General features: G+C 50.6%; 1 protein-coding gene across 5 annotated transcripts in view; it reads left to right on the top strand.

Annotated features, from left to right (window-relative positions):
- IFT140 (intraflagellar transport 140) overlaps nt 1-22,242 on the top strand; it is a 104,988-nt gene that overhangs the window by 26,657 nt on the left and 56,089 nt on the right. For all 5 annotated transcript variants that reach the window (XM_075566437.1, XM_075566436.1, XM_075566438.1 and 2 more), the window contains exons 12-13: nt 15,599-15,690; nt 21,720-21,847. In XM_075566437.1, coding sequence (XP_075422552.1) covers nt 15,599-15,690; nt 21,720-21,847 — 220 coding nt within the window. The remainder of the gene's footprint in view (nt 1-15,598; nt 15,691-21,719; nt 21,848-22,242) is intronic.

Raw genomic sequence — 22,242 nt, 5'->3', positions numbered from 1 at the left:
CCAGTGTGCGCTAATACGCGTGCAGTTACATTACTCCAGTGTGCGCTAATACGCGTACAGTTACATTACTCCAGTGTGCGCTAATACGCGTGCAGTCACATTACTCCAGTGTGCGCTAATACGAGTGCAGTCACATTACTCCAGTGTGCGCTAATACGCGTGCAGTTACATTACTCCAGTGTGCGCTAATACGTGTGCAGTTACATTACTCCAGTGTGCGCTAATACGTGTGCAGTTACATTACTCCAGTGTGCGCTAATACGCGTGCAGTCACATAACTCCAGTGTGCGCTAATACGTGTGCAGTTACATTACTCCAATGTGCGCTAATACGCGTACAGTTACATTACTCCAGTGTGCGCTAATACGCGTGCAGTTACATTACTCCAGTGTGCGCTAATACGCGTGCAGTTACATTACTCCAGTGTGCGCTAATACGTGTGCAGTTACAGTACTCCAGTGTGCGCTAATACGTGTGCAGTTACATTACTCCAGTGTGCGCTAATACGTGTGCAGTTACATTACTCCAGTGTGCGCTAATACATGTGCAGTTACATTACTCCAGTGTGCGCTAATACGCGTACAGTTACATTACTCCAGTGTGCGCTAATACGCGTGCAGTTACATTACTCCAGTGTGCGCTAATACGCGTGCAGTCACATTACTCCAGTGTGCGCTAATACGCGTACAGTTACATTACTCCAATGTGCGCTAATACGCGTACAGTTACATTACTCCAGTGTGCGCTAATACGTGTGCAGTTACATTACTCCAGTGTGCGCTAATACGCGTGCAGTTACAGTACTCCAGTGTGCGCTAATACGCGTGCAGTTACAGTACTCCAGTGTGCGCTAATACGCGTGCAGTTACAGTACTCCAGTGTGCGCTAATACGCGTGCAGTCACATTACTCCAGTGTGCGCTAATACGCGTACAGTTACATTACTCCAATGTGCGCTAATACGCGTACAGTTACATTACTCCAGTGTGCGCTAATACGTGTGCAGTTACATTACTCCAGTGTGCGCTAATACGCGTGCAGTTACAGTACTCCAGTGTGCGCTAATACGCGTGCAGTTACAGTACTCCAGTGTGCGCTAATACGCGTGCAGTTACATTACTCCAGTGTGCGCTAATACGCGTGCAGTCACATTACTCCAGTGTGCGCTAATACGCGTGCAGTTACATTACTCCAGTGTGCGCTAATACGTGTGCAGTTACATTACTCCAGTGTGCGCTAATACGCGTGCAGTCACATTACTCCAGTGTGCGCTAATACATGTGCAGTTACATTACTCCAGTGTGCGCTAATACGTGTGCAGTTACATTACTCCAGTGTGCGCTAATACGTGTGCAGTTACATTACTCCAGTGTGCGCTAATACGCGTGCAGTCACATTACTCCAGTGTGCGCTAATACATGTGCAGTTACATTACTCCAGTGTGCGCTAATACGTGTGCAGTTACATTACTCCAGTGTGCGCTAATACGCGTGCAGTTACATTACTCCAGTGTGCGCTAATACGTGTGCAGTTACATTACTCCAGTGTGCGCTAATACGTGTGCAGTTACATTACTCCAGTGTGCGCTAATACGCGTGCAGTTCCATTACTCCAGTGTGCGCTAATACGCGTGCAGTTACATTACTCCAGTGTGCGCTAATACGCGTGCAGTCACATTACTCCAGTGTGCGCTAATACGCGTGCAGTTACATTACTCCAGTGTGCGCTAATACGCGTGCAGTTACATTACTCCAGTGTGCGCTAATACGTGTGCAGTTACATTACTCCAGTGTGCGCTAATACGCGTGCAGTTACATTACTCCAGTGTGCGCTAATACGTGTGCAGTCACATTACTCCAGTGTGCGCTAATACGTGTGCAGTTACATAACTCCAGTGTGCGCTAATACGTGTGCAGTTACATAACTCCAGTGTGCGCTAATACGAGTGCAGTTACATTACTCCAATGTGCGCTAATACGCGTGCAGTCACATTACTCCAGTGTGCGCTAATACGTGTGCAGTTACATTACTCCAGTGTGCGCTAATACGAGTGCAGTTACATTACTCCAGTGTGCGCTAATACGTGTGCAGTCACATTACTCCAGTGTGCGCTAATACGCGTGCAGTTACATTACTCCAGTGTGCGCTAATACGCGTGCAGTTACATAACTCCAGTGTGCGCTAATACGCGTGCAGTTACAGTACTCCAGTGTGCGCTAATACGTGTGCAGTTACATTACTCCAGTGTGCGCTAATACGTGTGCAGTTACATAACTCCAGTGTGCGCTAATACGTGTGCAGTTACATAACTCCAGTGTGCGCTAATACGAGTGCAGTTACATTACTCCAATGTGCGCTAATACGTGTGCAGTTACATTACTCCAGTGTGCGCTAATACGCGTGCAGTTACAGTACTCCAGTGTGCGCTAATACGTGTGCAGTTACATTACTCCAGTGTGCGCTAATACGTGTGCAGTTACATAACTCCAGTGTGCGCTAATACGTGTGCAGTTACATAACTCCAGTGTGCGCTAATACGAGTGCAGTTACATTACTCCAATGTGCGCTAATACGTGTGCAGTTACATTACTCCAGTGTGCGCTAATACGTGTGCAGTTACATTACTCCAGTGTGCGCTAATACGCGTGCAGTTACATTACTCCAATGTGCGCTAATACGCGTGCAGTTACATTACTCCAGTGTGCGCTAATACATGTGCAGTTACATTACTCCAGTGTGCGCTAATACGCGTGCAGTTACATTACTCCAATGTGCGCTAATACGCGTGCAGTTACAGTACTCCAGTGTGCGCTAATACGCGTGCAGTTACAGTACTCCAGTGTGCGCTAATACGCGTGCAGTTACATTACTCCAGTGTGCGCTAATACGCGTGCAGTTACATTACTCCAGTGTGCGCTAATACGCGTGCAGTTCCATTACTCCAGTGTGCGCTAATACGTGTGCAGTTACATTACTCCAGTGTGCGCTAATACGCGGGCAGTTACATTACTCCAGTGTGCGCTAATACGCGTGCAGTTACATTACTCCAGTGTGCGCTAATACGCGTGCAGTTACATTACTCCAGTGTGCGCTAATACGCGTGCAGTTACATTACTCCAGTGTGCGCTAATACGCGGGCAGTTACATTACTCCAGTGTGCGCTAATACGCGTGCAGTTACATTACTCCAGTGTGCGCTAATACGCGTGCAGTTACATTACTCCAGTGTGCGCTAATACGCGGGCAGTTACATTACTCCAGTGTGCGCTAATACGTGTGCAGTTACATTACTCCAGTGTGCGCTAATACGCGTGCAGTTACATTACTCCAGTGTGCGCTAATACGCGTGCAGTCACATTACTCCAGTGTGCGCTAATACGCGTGCAGTTACATTACTCCAGTGTGCGCTAATACATGTGCAGTTACATTACTCCAGTGTGCGCTAATACGTGTGCAGTTACATTACTCCAGTGTGCGCTAATACGCGTGCAGTCACATTACTCCAGTGTGCGCTAATACGCGTGCAGTTACATTACTCCAGTGTGCGCTAATACATGTGCAGTTACATTACTCCAGTGTGCGCTAATACGTGTGCAGTTACATTACTCCAGTGTGCGCTAATACGCGTGCAGTCACATTACTCCAGTGTGCGCTAATACGCGTGCAGTCACATTACTCCAGTGTGCGCTAATACGCGTGCAGTTACATTACTCCAGTGTGCGCTAATACGCGGGCAGTTACATTACTCCAGTGTGCGCTAATACGTGTGCAGTTACATTACTCCAGTGTGCGCTAATACATGTGCAGTTACATTACTCCAGTGTGCGCTAATACGTGTGCAGTTACATTACTCCAGTGTGCGCTAATACGCGTGCAGTTACATTACTCCAGTGTGCGCTAATACATGTGCAGTTACATTACTCCAGTGTGCGCTAATACGTGTGCAGTTACATTACTCCAGTGTGCGCTAATACGTGTGCAGTTACATTACTCCAGTGTGCGCTAATACGCGTGCAGTTACAGTACTCCAGTGTGCGCTAATACGTGTGCAGTTACATTACTCCAGTGTGCGCTAATACGTGTGCAGTTACATTACTCCAATGTGCGCTAATACGCGTGCAGTTACATTACTCCAGTGTGCGCTAATACATGTGCAGTTACATTACTCCAGTGTGCGCTAATACGCGTGCAGTTACATTACTCCAGTGTGCGCTAATACATGTGCAGTTACATTACTCCAGTGTGCGCTAATACGCGTGCAGTTACATTACTCCAGTGTGCGCTAATACGCGTGCAGTTACATTACTCCAATGTGCGCTAATACGCGTGCAGTTACATTACTCCAGTGTGCGCTAATACATGTGCAGTTACATTACTCCAGTGTGCGCTAATACGTGTGCAGTCACATTACTCCAGTGTGCGCTAATACATGTGCAGTTACATTACTCCAGTGTGCGCTAATACGCGTGCAGTTACATTACTCCAATGTGCGCTAATACGCGTGCAGTTACATAACTCCAGTGTGCGCTAATACATGTGCAGTTACATTACTCCAGTGTGCGCTAATACGTGTGCAGTTACATTACTCCAGTGTGCGCTAATACGCGTGCAGTTACATTACTCCAATGTGCGCTAATACGCGTGCAGTTACATTACTCCAGTGTGCGCTAATACGTGTGCAGTTACATTACTCCAGTGTGCGCTAATACATGTGCAGTTACATTACTCCAGTGTGCGCTAATACGTGTGCAGTTACATTACTCCAGTGTGCGCTAATACGTGTGCAGTTACATTACTCCAGTGTGCGCTAATACGCGTGCAGTTACATTACTCCAATGTGCGCTAATACGCGTGCAGTTACATTACTCCAGTGTGCGCTAATACGCGTGCAGTTACATTACTCCAATGTGCGCTAATACGCGTGCAGTTACATTACTCCAGTGTGCGCTAATACGTGTGCAGTTACATTACTCCAGTGTGCGCTAATACGCGTGCAGTCACATTACTCCAGTGTGCGCTAATACGTGTGCAGTTACATTACTCCAGTGTGCGCTAATACATGTGCAGTTACATTACTCCAGTGTGCGCTAATACGTGTGCAGTTACATTACTCCAGTGTGCGCTAATACGTGTGCAGTTACATTACTCCAGTGTGCGCTAATACGCGTGCAGTTACAGTACTCCAGTGTGCGCTAATACGTGTGCAGTTACATTACTCCAGTGTGCGCTAATACGTGTGCAGTTACATTACTCCAGTGTGCGCTAATACGCGTGCAGTCACATTACTCCAGTGTGCGCTAATACGTGTGCAGTTACATTACTCCAGTGTGCGCTAATACGTGTGCAGTCACATTACTCCAGTGTGCGCTAATACGCGTGCAGTTACATTACTCCAGTGTGCGCTAATACGCGTGCAGTTACATTACTCCAGTGTGCGCTAATACGCGTGCAGTTACATTACTCCAATGTGCGCTAATACGCGTGCAGTTACATTACTCCAGTGTGCGCTAATACATGTGCAGTTACATTACTCCAGTGTGCGCTAATACGCGTGCAGTTACATTACTCCAATGTGCGCTAATACGTGTGCAGTTACATTACTCCAGTGTGCGCTAATACGCGTGCAGTCACATTACTCCAGTGTGCGCTAATACGTGTGCAGTTACATTACTCCAGTGTGCGCTAATACGCGTGCAGTTACATTACTCCAGTGTGCGCTAATACGCGTGCAGTCACATTACTCCAGTGTGCGCTAATACGTGTGCAGTTACATTACTCCAGTGTGCGCTAATACGCGTGCAGTTACATTACTCCAGTGTGCGCTAATACGCGTGCAGTTACATTACTCCAGTGTGCGCTAATACATGTGCAGTTACATTACTCCAGTGTGCGCTAATACGTGTGCAGTTACATTACTCCAGTGTGCGCTAATACGCGTGCAGTTACATTACTCCAGTGTGCGCTAATACGTGTGCAGTTACATTACTCCAATGTGCGCTAATACGTGTGCAGTTACATTACTCCAATGTGCGCTAATACGCGTGCAGTTACATTACTCCAGTGTGCGCTAATACGTGTGCAGTTACATTACTCCAGTGTGCGCTAATACGCGTGCAGTTACATTACTCCAGTGTGCGCTAATACGCGTGCAGTTACATTACTCCAGTGTGCGCTAATACATGTGCAGTTACATTACTCCAGTGTGCGCTAATACGTGTGCAGTTACATTACTCCAGTGTGCGCTAATACATGTGCAGTTACATTACTCCAGTGTGCGCTAATACGAGTGCAGTCACATTACTCCAGTGTGCGCTAATACATGTGCAGTTACATTACTCCAGTGTGCGCTAATACATGTGCAGTTACATTACTCCAGTGTGCGCTAATACGTGTGCAGTTACATTACTCCAGTGTGCGCTAATACATGTGCAGTTACATTACTCCAGTGTGCGCTAATACATGTGCAGTTACATTACTCCAGTGTGCGCTAATACATGTGCAGTTACATTACTCCAGTGTGCGCTAATACGTGTGCAGTTACATTACTCCAGTGTGCGCTAATACGCGTGCAGTCACATTACTCCAGTGTGCGCTAATACGCGTGCAGTTACATTACTCCAGTGTGCGCTAATACGTGTGCAGTTACATTACTCCAGTGTGCGCTAATACGCGTGCAGTCACATTACTCCAGTGTGCGCTAATACGTGTGCAGTTACATTACTCCAGTGTGCGCTAATACATGTGCAGTTACATTACTCCAGTGTGCGCTAATACGTGTGCAGTTACATTACTCCAGTGTGCGCTAATACGCGTGCAGTTACATTACTCCAGTGTGCGCTAATACGCGTGCAGTTACATTACTCCAGTGTGCGCTAATACGTGTGCAGTTACATTACTCCAGTGTGCGCTAATACGCGTGCAGTCACATTACTCCAGTGTGCGCTAATACGCGTGCAGTCACATTACTCCAGTGTGCGCTAATACGTGTGCAGTTACATTACTCCAGTGTGCGCTAATACGCGTGCAGTTACAGTACTCCAGTGTGCGCTAATACGCGTGCAGTTACATTACTCCAGTGTGCGCTAATACATGTGCAGTTACATTACTCCAGTGTGCGCTAATACGTGTGCAGTTACATTACTCCAGTGTGCGCTAATACGTGTGCAGTTACATTACTCCAGTGTGCGCTAATACGCGTGCAGTTACAGTACTCCAGTGTGCGCTAATACGTGTGCAGTTACATTACTCCAGTGTGCGCTAATACATGTGCAGTTACATTACTCCAGTGTGCGCTAATACATGTGCAGTTACATTACTCCAGTGTGCGCTAATACGCGTGCAGTTACATTACTCCAGTGTGCGCTAATACGTGTGCAGTTACATTACTCCAGTGTGCGCTAATACATGTGCAGTTACATTACTCCAGTGTGCGCTAATACGTGTGCAGTTACATTACTCCAGTGTGCGCTAATACGTGTGCAGTTACATTACTCCAGTGTGCGCTAATACGTGTGCAGTTACATTACTCCAGTGTGCGCTAATACATGTGCAGTTACATTACTCCAGTGTGCGCTAATACGTGTGCAGTTACATTACTCCAGTGTGCGCTAATACGTGTGCAGTTACATTACTCCAGTGTGCGCTAATACGCGTGCAGTTACAGTACTCCAGTGTGCGCTAATACGTGTGCAGTTACATTACTCCAGTGTGCGCTAATACGTGTGCAGTTACATTACTCCAGTGTGCGCTAATACATGTGCAGTTACATTACTCCAGTGTGCGCTAATACGCGTGCAGTTACATTACTCCAGTGTGCGCTAATACGTGTGCAGTTACATTACTCCAGTGTGCGCTAATACATGTGCAGTTACATTACTCCAGTGTGCGCTAATACGTGTGCAGTTACATTACTCCAGTGTGCGCTAATACGCGTGCAGTTACAGTACTCCAGTGTGCGCTAATACGCGTGCAGTTACATTACTCCAATGTGCGCTAATACGTGTGCAGTTACATTACTCCAGTGTGCGCTAATACATGTGCAGTTACATTACTCCAGTGTGCGCTAATACGCGTGCAGTTACAGTACTCCAGTGTGCGCTAATACGCGTGCAGTTACATTACTCCAGTGTGCGCTAATACATGTGCAGTTACATTACTCCAGTGTGCGCTAATACGCGTGCAGTTACAGTACTCCAGTGTGCGCTAATACGTGTGCAGTTACATTACTCCAGTGTGCGCTAATACGTGTGCAGTTACATTACTCCAGTGTGCGCTAATACGCGTGCAGTTACATTACTCCAGTGTGCGCTAATACGCGTGCAGTTACATTACTCCAGTGTGCGCTAATACGTGTGCAGTTACATTACTCCAGTGTGCGCTAATACGTGTGCAGTCACATTACTCCAGTGTGCGCTAATACGCGTGCAGTCACATTACTCCAGTGTGCGCTAATACGCGTGCAGTCACATTACTCCAGTGTGCGCTAATACGCGTGCAGTCACATTACTCCAGTGTGCGCTAATACGCGTGCAGTTACATTACTCCAGTGTGCGCTAATACGTGTGCAGTTACATTACACCAGTGTGCGCTAATACGCGTACAGTTACATTACTCCAGTGTGCGCTAATACGCGTGCAGTTACAGTACTCCAGTGTGCGCTAATACGTGTGCAGTTACATTACTCCAGTGTGCGCTAATACATGTGCAGTTACATTACTCCAGTGTGCGCTAATACGTGTGCAGTTACATTACTCCAGTGTGCGCTAATACGTGTGCAGTTACATTACTCCAGTGTGCGCTAATACGTGTGCAGTTACATTACTCCAGTGTGCGCTAATACGTGTGCAGTTACATTACTCCAGTGTGCGCTAATACGTGTGCAGTTACATTACTCCAGTGTGCGCTAATACGTGTGCAGTTACATTACTCCAATGTGCGCTAATACGCGTGCAGTCACATTACTCCAGTGTGCGCTAATACGTGTGCAGTTACATTACTCCAGTGTGCGCTAATACGCGTGCAGTTACATTACTCCAGTGTGCGCTAATACATGTGCAGTTACATTACTCCAGTGTGCGCTAATACATGTGCAGTTACATTACACCAGTGTGCGCTAATACGTGTGCAGTTACATTACTCCAGTGTGCGCTAATACGCGTGCAGTTACATTACTCCAGTGTGCGCTAATACGCGTGCAGTTACATTACTCCAGTGTGCGCTAATACGCGTGCAGTTACATTACTCCAGTGTGCGCTAATACATGTGCAGTTACATTACTCCAGTGTGCGCTAATACATGTGCAGTTACATTACTCCAGTGTGCGCTAATACGTGTGCAGTTACATTACTCCAGTGTGCGCTAATACGCGTGCAGTCACATTACTCCAGTGTGCGCTAATACGTGTGCAGTTACATTACACCAGTGTGCGCTAATACGCGTGCAGTCACATTACTCCAGTGTGCGCTAATACATGTGCAGTTACATTACTCCAGTGTGCGCTAATACGCGTGCAGTTACATTACTCCAGTGTGCGCTAATACGCGTGCAGTTACATTACACCAGTGTGCGCTAATACGTGTGCAGTTACATTACTCCAGTGTGCGCTAATACGTGTGCAGTTACATTACTCCAGTGTGCGCTAATACGTGTGCAGTTACATTACTCCAGTGTGCGCTAATACGTGTGCAGTTACATTACTCCAGTGTGCGCTAATACATGTGCAGTTACATTACTCCAGTGTGCGCTAATACGTGTGCAGTTACATTACTCCAGTGTGCGCTAATACGTGTGCAGTTACATTACTCCAGTGTGCGCTAATACGCGTGCAGTTCCATTACTCCAGTGTGCGCTAATACGCGTGCAGTTACATTACTCCAATGTGCGCTAATACGTGTGCAGTTACATTACTCCAGTGTGCGCTAATACGTGTGCAGTTACATTACTCCAGTGTGCGCTAATACGTGTGCAGTTACATTACTCCAGTGTGCGCTAATACGTGTGCAGTTACATTACTCCAGTGTGCGCTAATACGCGTGCAGTTACATTACTCCAGTGTGCGCTAATACGTGTGCAGTTACATTACTCCAGTGTGCGCTAATACATGTGCAGTTACATTACTCCAGTGTGCGCTAATACGCGTGCAGTCACATTACTCCAGTGTGCGCTAATACATGTGCAGTTACATTACTCCAGTGTGCGCTAATACGCGTGCAGTTACATTACTCCAGTGTGCGCTAATACGCGTGCAGTTACATTACACCAGTGTGCGCTAATACGTGTGCAGTTACATTACTCCAGTGTGCGCTAATACGTGTGCAGTTACATTACTCCAGTGTGCGCTAATACATGTGCAGTTACATTACTCCAGTGTGCGCTAATACGTGTGCAGTTACATTACTCCAGTGTGCGCTAATACGTGTGCAGTTACATTACTCCAGTGTGCGCTAATACGTGTGCAGTTACATTACTCCAGTGTGCGCTAATACGTGTGCAGTTACATTACTCCAGTGTGCGCTAATACGTGTGCAGTTACATTACTCCAGTGTGCGCTAATACGCGTGCAGTTACATTACTCCAGTGTGCGCTAATACGTGTGCAGTTACAGGACTCCAGTGTGCGCTAATACGTGTGCAGTTACATTACTCCAGTGTGCGCTAATACGTGTGCAGTTCCATTACTCCAGTGTGCGCTAATACGTGTGCAGTTACATTACTCCAGTGTGCGCTAATACGTGTGCAGTTACATTACTCCAGTGTGCGCTAATACGTGTGCAGTTCCATTACTCCAGTGTGCGCTAATACGCGTGCAGTTACATTACTCCAGTGTGCGCTAATACGTGTGCAGTTACATTACTCCAGTGTGCGCTAATACGTGTGCAGTTACATTACTCCAGTGTGCGCTAATACGTGTGCAGTTCCATTACTCCAGTGTGCGCTAATACGCGTGCAGTTACATTACTCCAATGTGCGCTAATACGTGTGCAGTTACATTACTCCAGTGTGCGCTAATACGTGTGCAGTTACATTACTCCAGTGTGCGCTAATACGTGTGCAGTTACATTACTCCAGTGTGCGCTAATACGCGTGCAGTCACATTACTCCAGTGTGCGCTAATACGTGTGCAGTTACATTACTCCAGTGTGCGCTAATACGCGTGCAGTCACATTACTCCAGTGTGCGCTAATACGTGTGCAGTTACATTACTCCAGTGTGCGCTAATACGCGTGCAGTTACATTACTCCAGTGTGCGCTAATACATGTGCAGTTACATTACTCCAGTGTGCGCTAATACATGTGCAGTTACATTACACCAGTGTGCGCTAATACGTGTGCAGTTACATTACTCCAGTGTGCGCTAATACGCGTGCAGTTACATTACTCCAGTGTGCGCTAATACGCGTGCAGTTACATTACTCCAGTGTGCGCTAATACGTGTGCAGTTACATTACTCCAATGTGCGCTAATACGTGTGCAGTTACATTACTCCAGTGTGCGCTAATACGTGTGCAGTTACATTACTCCAGTGTGCGCTAATACGTGTGCAGTTACATTACTCCAGTGTGCGCTAATACGTGTGCAGTTACATTACTCCAGTGTGCGCTAATACGCGTGCAGTTACATTACTCCAGTGTGCGCTAATACGCGTGCAGTTACATTACTCCAGTGTGCGCTAATACGCGTGCAGTTACATTACTCCAGTGTGCGCTAATACATGTGCAGTTACATTACTCCAGTGTGCGCTAATACATGTGCAGTTACATTACTCCAGTGTGCGCTAATACGCGTGCAGTCACATTACTCCAGTGTGCGCTAATACATGTGCAGTTACATTACTCCAGTGTGCGCTAATACGCGTGCAGTTACATTACTCCAGTGTGCGCTAATACGCGTGCAGTTACATTACACCAGTGTGCGCTAATACGTGTGCAGTTACATTACTCCAGTGTGCGCTAATACGTGTGCAGTTACATTACTCCAGTGTGCGCTAATACATGTGCAGTTACATTACTCCAGTGTGCGCTAATACGTGTGCAGTTACATTACTCCAGTGTGCGCTAATACGTGTGCAGTTACATTACTCCAGTGTGCGCTAATACGCGTGCAGTTACATTACTCCAGTGTGCGCTAATACGTGTGCAGTTACATTACTCCAGTGTGCGCTAATACGTGTGCAGTTACATTACTCCAGTGTGCGCTAATACGTGTGCAGTTACATTACTCCAGTGTGCGCTAATACGTGTGCAGTTACATTACTCCAGTGTGCGCTAATACGTGTGCAGTTACATTACTCCAGTGTGCGCTAATACGTGTGCAGTTCCATTACTCCAGTGTGCGCTAATACGCGTGCAGTTACATTACTCCAATGTGCGCTAATACGTGTGCAGTTACATTACTCCAGTGTGCGCTAATACGTGTGCAGTTACATTACTCCAGTGTGCGCTAATACGTGTGCAGTTACATTACTCCAGTGTGCGCTAATACGCGTGCAGTCACATTACTCCAGTGTGCGCTAATACGTGTGCAGTTACATTACTCCAGTGTGCGCTAATACGCGTGCAGTCACATTACTCCAGTGTGCGCTAATACGTGTGCAGTTACATTACTCCAGTGTGCGCTAATACGCGTGCAGTTACATTACTCCAGTGTGCGCTAATACGCGTGCAGTTACATTACTCCAGTGTGCGCTAATACATGTGCAGTTACATTACTCCAGTGTGCGCTAATACATGTGCAGTTACATTACTCCAGTGTGCGCTAATACGCGTGCAGTCACATTACTCCAGTGTGCGCTAATACATGTGCAGTTACATTACTCCAGTGTGCGCTAATACGCGTGCAGTTACATTACTCCAGTGTGCGCTAATACGCGTGCAGTTACATTACTCCAATGTGCGCTAATACGTGTGCAGTTACATTACTCCAGTGTGCGCTAATACGCGTGCAGTCACATAACTCCAGTGTGCGCTAATACGTGTGCAGTTACATTACTCCAGTGTGCGCTAATACGCGTGCAGTCACATTACTCCAGTGTGCGCTAATACGTGTGCAGTTACATTACTCCAGTGTGCGCTAATACGCGTGCAGTTACATTACACCAGTGTGCGCTAATACGTGTGCAGTTACATTACTCCAGTGTGCGCTAATACGCGTGCAGTTACATTACTCCAGTGTGCGCTAATACGTGTGCAGTTACATTACTCCAGTGTGCGCTAATACGCGTGCAGTTACATTACTCCAGTGTGCGCTAATACGTGTGCAGTTACATTACTCCAGTGTGCGCTAATACGCGTGCAGTTACATTACTCCAGTGTGCGCTAATACGTGTGCAGTTACAGTACTCCAGTGTGCGCTAATACGCGTGCAGTTACATTACTCCAGTGTGCGCTAATACATGTGCAGTTACATTACTCCAGTGTGCGCTAATACGCGTGCAGTTACATTACTCCAGTGTGCGCTAATACGCGTGCAGTTACATTACTCCAGTGTGCGCTAATACGCGTGCAGTTACATTACTCCAGTGTGCGCTAATACGTGTGCAGTTACAGTACTCCAGTGTGCGCTAATACGCGTGCAGTTACATTACTCCAGTGTGCGCTAATACATGTGCAGTTACATTACTCCAGTGTGCGCTAATACGCGTGCAGTTACATTACTCCAGTGTGCGCTAATACGTGTGCAGTTACATTACTCCAGTGTGCGCTAATACGCGTGCAGTTACATTACTCCAGTGTGCGCTAATACGTGTGCAGTTACAGTACTCCAGTGTGCGCTAATACGCGTGCAGTTACATTACTCCAGTGTGCGCTAATACGTGTGCAGTTACAGTACTCCAGTGTGCGCTAATACGCGTGCAGTTACATTACTCCAGTGTGCGCTAATACGTGTGCAGTTACATTACTCCAATGTGCGCTAATACGCGGGCAGTTACATTACTCCAGTGTGCGCTAATACGTGTGCAGTTACATTACTCCAGTGTGCGCTAATACGTGTGCAGTTACATTACTCCAGTGTGCGCTAATACATGTGCAGTTACATTACTCCAGTGTGCGCTAATACGCGTGCAGTCACATAACTCCAGTGTGCGCTAATACGCGGGCAGTTACATTACTCCAGTGTGCGCTAATACGTGTGCAGTTACATTACTCCAGTGTGCGCTAATACGTGTGCAGTTACATTACTCCAGTGTGCGCTAATACATGTGCAGTTACATTACTCCAGTGTGCGCTAATACGCGTGCAGTTACATTACTCCAGTGTGCGCTAATACATGTGCAGTCACATTACTCCAGTGTGCGCTAATACGTGTGCAGTTACATTACTCCAGTGTGCGCTAATACGTGTGCAGTTACATTACTCCAGTGTGCGCTAATACGTGTGCAGTCACATTACTCCAGTGTGCGCTAATACGTGTGCAGTTACATTACACCAGTGTGCGCTAATACGCGTGCAGTCACATAACTCCAGTGTGCGCTAATACGCGGGCAGTTACATTACTCCAGTGTGCGCTAATACGCGTGCAGTTACATTACTCCAGTGTGCGCTAATACATGTGCAGTTACATTACTCCAGTGTGCGCTAATACGTGTGCAGTTACATTACTCCAGTGTGCGCTAATACATGTGCAGTTACATTACTCCAGTGTGCGCTAATACGTGTGCAGTTACATTACTCCAGTGTGCGCTAATACGCGTGCAGTTACATTACTCCAGTGTGCGCTAATACATGTGCAGTTACATTACTCCAGTGTGCGCTAATACGTGTGCAGTTACATTACTCCAGTGTGCGCTAATACGTGTGCAGTTACATTACTCCAGTGTGCGCTAATACGTGTGCAGTTACATTACTCCAGTGTGCGCTAATACGTGTGCAGTTACATTACTCCAGTGTGCGCTAATACGCGTGCAGTTACATTACTCCAGTGTGCGCTAATACGTGTGCAGTTACATTACTCCAGTGTGCGCTAATACGCGTGCAGTTACATTACTCCAGTGTGCGCTAATACGTGTGCAGTTACATTACTCCAGTGTGCGCTAATACATGTGCAGTTACATTACTCCAGTGTGCGCTAATACGCGTGCAGTTACATTACTCCAATGTGCGCTAATACGCGTGCAGTTACATTACTCCAGTGTGCGCTAATACGCGTGCAGTCACATTACTCCAGTGTGCGCTAATACGTGTGCAGTTACATTACTCCAGTGTGCGCTAATACATGTGCAGTTACATTACTCCAGTGTGCGCTAATACGTGTGCAGTTACATTACTCCAGTGTGCGCTAATACATGTGCAGTTACATTACTCCAGTGTGCGCTAATACGTGTGCAGTTACATTACTCCAGTGTGCGCTAATACGAGTGCAGTCACATTACTCCAGTGTGCGCTAATACGTGTGCAGTTACATTACTCCAGTGTGCGCTAATACGCGTGCAGTTACAGTACTCCAGTGTGCGCTAATACGTGTGCAGTTACATTACTCCAGTGTGCGCTAATACGCGGGCAGTTACATTACAAGCGCAGCACCGGTGCCATTTACTGTTCAATAAGTGGACTGTGCATTAATTAGCTTGATTGCTTACAATACGATGGTCATTGTTTGTATTAAGGTTCCTTCCCGTGTGACTCTCCGGTGCTGGCCATGCACGACGAGAACATTTACACTGTGGAACCTAACAGAGTTCAGGTCCGCACGCTGCAGGTAGGTACCAAAGCATTTTTTGTTACTCGGGCGATCATATACGAAATCCCATTGCAGGTTGATCCGGATGTAACGTTCCTTGTAGTGTCTTTTGACCATTCCAAGAACAAAATGAAAATTGCATTGGAAAATCCGTGGTGCCCTGTTCTGTATACCTTCCAGTGTGGGAGCTCGGCAAGTCATGGGGGTTTTATATTCAGGATAGAAAGCTGATCTGGTTTGTCTGTGATTGTATGTGACATAATTAATCCGTGAGCCGGGGGAATAAAAGTATTATAATAATATGACATTAATTGGCAAATCTTATCTTCTTATACTATATTAGTGAAAGCACTGTATGTTTGCCTGCCTGGATGTCCGGTGTCCCTAGCGGCAATCTCATTGGTCCCTTGGGCCGCCCGCCCCCGCACACCTCTCATTGGCCTCACACACTCACACCACCCCCTTGGCCCGCCCCCCACACCTCTCATTGGCCTGAGGCGGAGCGACGGGCCAAAGGTCCACAAAAAAAAACCACACAAACACACACACAAACACACACACACACTGTCACACACAAACACACACACACACTGTCACACACACACACACACACACACACACACACACACACACACACACACACACACACACACACACACACACACACACACTGTCACACACACACACACACACACACACACACACACTGTCACACACACACACACACACACACACACTGTCACACACACACACACACACACACACACACACACACACACACACACACACACACACACACACACACACACACACTGTCACACACACACACACACACACACACACTGTCACACACACACACACACACACACTGTCTCACACACACACACACACACACACACACTGTCTCACACACACACACACACATCACAGTGTTAGCAGCACATCTCCCGCTCTCTTCCCCACCGGTCCCGGAGGCTCCGCCTCTTCCTGTTTCCCGCGCTTTAACCCCCCCCCTCCACGTGGGAGCTGCCGGACGGGTGAGTGAGCGGTCTTCACGTCCCCTCACCCCCCTTCACCTCCCCTCACTCACTTCCCCTCCACCCCCCCCCCCCCCCCGGCGCCGCTACACTCAGCGGGGGAGCGGAGTGATCACCTCCCCTCACTCACTTCCCCTCCACCCCCCCCCCCCCCCGGCGCCGCTACACTCAGCGGGGGAGCGGAGTGATCACCTCCCCTCACTCACTTCCCCTCCACCCCCCCCGGCGCCGCTACAGTCAGCGGGGGAGCGGCCACAACACAATGCCTCCCGCCTCAGATCCACGTGGGAGCTGCCGGACGGGTGAGTGAGCGGCCTTCACCTCCCCTCACCCAACCCTCACTACACTTCCCCTCCCTTCCACATCCCCTCCACCTCCCCTCACCCACCCCTCACTACACTTCCCCTCCCTTCCACCTCCACTTCACCTCACCTCCACCCCCCCTTCACCTCCCCTCCACCCCCCCCTTAACCTCCCCTCCACCCCCCCCCTTAACCTCCCCTCCACCCCCCCCCTTAACCTCCCCTTCACCTCCCCTCCACCCCCCCCTTCACCTCCACCCCACCTTCACCCCCACCCCCACCTTCACCCCCCTTCACTCCCCCTTACAACCTCCCACCACCTCCCCCCCTTCCCCCCTTCCCACCACCTCCCCCCCTTCCCACCTTCCCACCACCTCCCCCCTCTTTCCACCGCCCCCCCCCCTTCCCACCTTCCCACCACCTCCCCCCCCTTCCCACCTTCCCACCACCTCCCCCCCCTTCCCACCTCCCCCCCCTTCCCACCACCTCCCCCCCTTCCCACCACCTCCCCCCTTCCCACCCCCTTCCCACCACCTCCCCCCTTCCCACCCCCTTCCCACCACCTCCCCCCCTTCCCACCACCTCCCCCCTCCTCCCCCCTTCCCACCACCTCCCCCCTCTTCCACCACCTCCCCCCTTCCCCTCCTCCATCTCCCCCTTCCCCTCCTCCATCTCCCCCTTCCCCTCCTCCATCTCCCCCTTCCCCTCCTCCACCTCCCCCCTCCTTCCCCTCCTCCACCTCCCCCCTTCCATTCCTCCACCTCCCCACTTCCCCTCCTCACCTCCCCCCTTCCCCTCCTCACCTCCCCTCCTCCACCTCCCCCCTTTCCCCATCCCCCCTTCCCACCTTCCCACCACCTCCCCCCCCTTCCCACCTCCCCCCCCTTCCCACCACCTCCCCCCCTTCCCACCACCTCCCCCCTTCCCACCCCCTTCCCACCACCTCCCCCCTTCCCACCCCCTTCCCACCACCTCCCCCCCTTCCCACCACCTCCCCCCTCCTCCCCCCTTCCCACCACCTCCCCCCTCTTTCCACCACCTCCCCCCTTCCCCTCCTCCATCTCCCCCTTCCCCTCCTCCATCTCCCCCTTCCCCTCCTCCATCTCCCCCTTCCCCTCCTCCACCTCCCCCCTCCTTCCCCTCCTCCACCTCCCCCCTTCCATTCCTCCACCTCCCCACTTCCCCTCCTCACCTCCCCCCTTCCCCTCCTCACCTCCCCTCCTCCACCTCCCCCCTTTCCCCATCCCCCCTCTCCCCTCTTCCCCCCCCTCCACCCCCTTCCCCCCCTCCACCCCTCTTTCCCCCCTCCACCCCTCTTTCCCCCCTTCCCCCCTCTTTCCCCCCTTTCCCTCCTCCCCCACCTTTACCCCCTTCACCCCTCCCCCCTTCACCCTTACCTCCCCCTTCCCACCACCTCCCCCCCTTCCCACCACCTCCCCCCCCCCACCTTCCCACCACCTCCCCCCTTCCCACCTCCCCCCCCTTCCCACACCTCCCCCCCTTCCCAACACCTCCCCCCCCTTACCACCTCCCCCCTTCCCACCACCTCCCCCCTCCTCCCCCCTTCCCACCACCTCCCCCCTCTTACCCCCTTCCCACCACCTCCCCCCTCTTCCCACCACCTCCCCCCTTCCCCTCCTCCACCTCCCCCCTTCCCTTCCTCCACCTCCCCCCTTCCCTTCCTCCACCTTCCCCTCCTCCACCTCCCCCCTTCCCCTCCTCACCTCCCCTTACCCTCCTCACCTCCCCCCTTACCCTCCTCCCCTCCTCCACCTCCCCCCTTTCCCCATCCCCCCTCTCCCCTCTTCCCCCCATCCCCCCTCTCCCCTCTTCCCCCCCTCCACCCCCTTCCCCCCTCCACCCCCCTTCCCCCCTCTTTCCCCCCTTCCCCCCCTTTTCCCCTCCCCCACCTTTACCCCCTTTCCCCCTTCACCCCTCCCCCCTTCACCCTTTCCCCCACCTCCCCCCTTCACTCTTTCCCCCACCTCCCCCCCTCCCCCCTTTTCCTCCCCCACCTCCCTCTTCCCCCTTCCTCTCCTCCACCTCCCCCTTCCCTTCCTCCCTTCACACCCCCTTCACCTCCCCCCCCCTTCGCCTCCTGTCACCCCCCTCCTGTCACCCCCCCCCCCTCCCGTCACCCCCCCCCCCCTCCCGTCACCCCCCCCCCCTCCCTTCACCTCCCGGCAACCCCCGTCACCCCCCCTTCTCCCCTCTTCCCCCCCTCCACCCCCTTCCCCCCTCCACCCCCTTCCCCCCTCCACCCCCCTTCCCCCCTCTTTCCCCCCTTTCCCCCCTTTTCCCCTCCCCCACCTTTACCCCCTTTCCCCCTTCACCCCTCCCCCCTTCACCCTTTCCCCCACCTCCCCCCTTCACTCTTTCCCCCACCTCCCCCCCTCCCCCCTTTTCCTCCCCCACCTCCCTCTTCCCCCTTCCTCTCCTCCACCTCCCCCTTCCCTTCCTCCCTTCACACCCCCTTCACCTCCCCCCCCCTTCGCCTCCTGTCACCCCCCTCCTGTCACCCCCCCCTCCCGTCACCCCCCCCCCTCCCGTCACCCCCCCCCCTCCCTTCACCTCCCGGCAACCCCCGTCACCCCCCCTTCACCTCTCCCCCTTCACCTCCCCTCACCCCTCCTTCACCTCCCCTCCGCCCCCCCTTCACCTCCCCTCCGCCCCCCCTTCACCTCCCCTCCGCCCCCCCTTCACCTCCCCTCACCATCCCCCACCACCCCCCCCTCACCACCCATCCTCACCTCCCCTCCGACCTCCCCTCCGCCCCCCTTCACCTCCCCTCACCACCCCCCACCACCCCTCCGACCTCACCTCCCCTCCTTCAACGCCTTTCGTCCGCCCTCCCGCCTCTGCCTTTCGCCCACCCGCACTTCTGCCTTTCACCCGCCCACCGCTCACACCCCTGCGCCACACAGCCGCTGCACGCACTCAACAGACACCCGCCTCTCACCCACCCCACACACTCGACACACACCTGCCGCCTCCTGCCCCTACGCAACAATATCACTGACCAGCTGTCACCTGCACTCGCCACACACCCGCCGCCTCACACCCTAGCAGGACCCCGACCCACAGCCAGCACTCACTACCCACGCGCCACCCGTACTGAACACCCACCCGCCGCCTCACACACGCTCACACCCTAGCAGGACACACGCCTCACATTTTCACATCACTTATGTCACCAAAATATACATTGTACTGTGGTGTGGTTACAATAAACCATTTTTATACAACATCGTATTACATTTTCTTCCATCTTTCTTTTCAACATTATTATCCAACCTTTACAACAAATAGTCACCTATTGTTCCACGATTTATAAATAATACTACCTATTACGCATTTACATCCCGGGCAACGCCGGGTCTCTCAGCTAGTAAAGTAATATAAGTGTATTAGATATCACTTCGGGCACTGTTTTTAACCTTTCAAGAACAGAACCCTTTCCTCTGAATCCTATACTCCCTGAATTATTAGAATAGAAATGGCAGTTTTACGGTATTATGGTAAAAGTGTACATAACTTAAAATTTGTATGAAAAAAAAACTTAAAGACTTTCTGTGACCGCGGCTGTGCTGAAAGGCGGTGTGATGCGGCAGGCAGACGCTTACAGGGCTCCATGTTACAATGGATTAGAAGTGAAGAGTGACACGCTGTGCTCATTTGCATGTCACTACCCAGAATCCTTGGCTGCAGTGGAAACGCTGTTTGCTAAGCGATAATGGAGAAAGACAGGTTTGCAGACCTGTGTGAGATATGCAAATGCACCACAGGTGGGATTTGTATTTGCTATGAAAAAAAATCAAACGGTAAGATTTAAACATCAAAATATGAGCACCATTTCTGAGTTTGTAGTCCCTGAGCCTCTGGCAGACAGCTTTATACCCTGACGTGACTTTAAAATCTGTTGGTGCATCATCAACAACCATTAATGTTAACTGTGGTGAATGGGAGCTCACGACCTTCAACAATATTGAAGTTTAGTTAAATAAACCATTTCAGGGCCATATTTACTAAGCAGTGTTATGCTAGAAGATGCCTTTTAGCACTGGAAAAGTTACCTTACTACCCACTCACTTGAATGGCCCACAAACTATCTTCCAGTACTGGAAGGTATCTTTTGGCATTGCCTGGCCTAGTAAATATGGGCCTTGGTGTTTATATAGAACATGATGGGAAACCCACATAATGGTTCAGAGATGTAGGTAAGGCAGGGCATGATCGAGCACGGCCAGATAAAAATAACCATGAGGCCCTCCATGCTACCGCCATGGTCAAACAGGTCCGGTGGAGGAAGGGGCCAGGCGAACTGCAGAAGTCGGCGCCCGACTTCCCTCCCCAATGGTCTTCTCTTCCCTGCTAAAGGAATGTGCCTGCCAACACGCCATAACAGATAATCATCCCACTCAATAGCTTAGCACCCCCACCTTCTGTGGCCAGATTTAGGCCGGAGTGCTGGGCCCAGTAAACCAGATGATCAGTTTGATCCCGGAGAAAGTGCTTAGCTATATGCACAGCCAGTGGGCAAGTCCTGCCTACACCCTTGTCTTGGATACAACGTGAAGCAGCTGTCTGCCAGTCGGCTCCAAATTGCTATGAAACTGGGCTGTGAAATTGTTCAGGATTGTGTTATTGATGAATAAAGTCAGGATCCCGGAGCCTCTGTGCGATCCATTTCTATATCCTTGCTCTCCAGGGGACTGTAAAGCAGCTGCTGGTCTTTCCCGAGGCGGAGGGCAACCCATGCATACTGGACATCTGTGGAAGCTTCCTGGCAGTGGCAACCGACACTGCTCACTTCAAAATTTTCGACCTCTCGCGCAGGTAACAATCCCCGATCAGCCGACATAACCAGCAGTTTCAGAAAGCTACCGTTTGCTCCATATGTTTTAGAAAAAGGATCATCCACTCTCTATCTCAGGGGTGCGCAAAATGTTTTGCCTGCGCTCCCTACCCGCTCGCGTTCCCCTCCCCCTCCCAACCTTGCCTCCTGCGCTTCCGGCGTTACAACGTCATGTAATGTCACGGCATCATTTGACGCAGCGTTGCCATGGCGACGCGTCACCAGAAGCCGCCGGAGACAAGGTAAGGGAACTTGGAGGTCTCGCGCGCTCCTCCGGCATTTCATTTAAATGCTTTGGGGAAGAGCGCGGGTCTCTGTAAGGTCTGCCCCTCCCCCCCCCCCCCCCCAGAAATCTCCTGCACCCCCTGGATGTTGC

Source organism: Ascaphus truei, chromosome 11 (genome assembly GCF_040206685.1).
Source record: "Ascaphus truei isolate aAscTru1 chromosome 11, aAscTru1.hap1, whole genome shotgun sequence".
Classification (NCBI taxonomy): domain Eukaryota; kingdom Metazoa; phylum Chordata; class Amphibia; order Anura; family Ascaphidae; genus Ascaphus; species Ascaphus truei.
The sequence above is the reverse complement of the archived record's forward strand: the minus strand, read 5'-3'. Positions and strand labels throughout refer to the sequence as shown.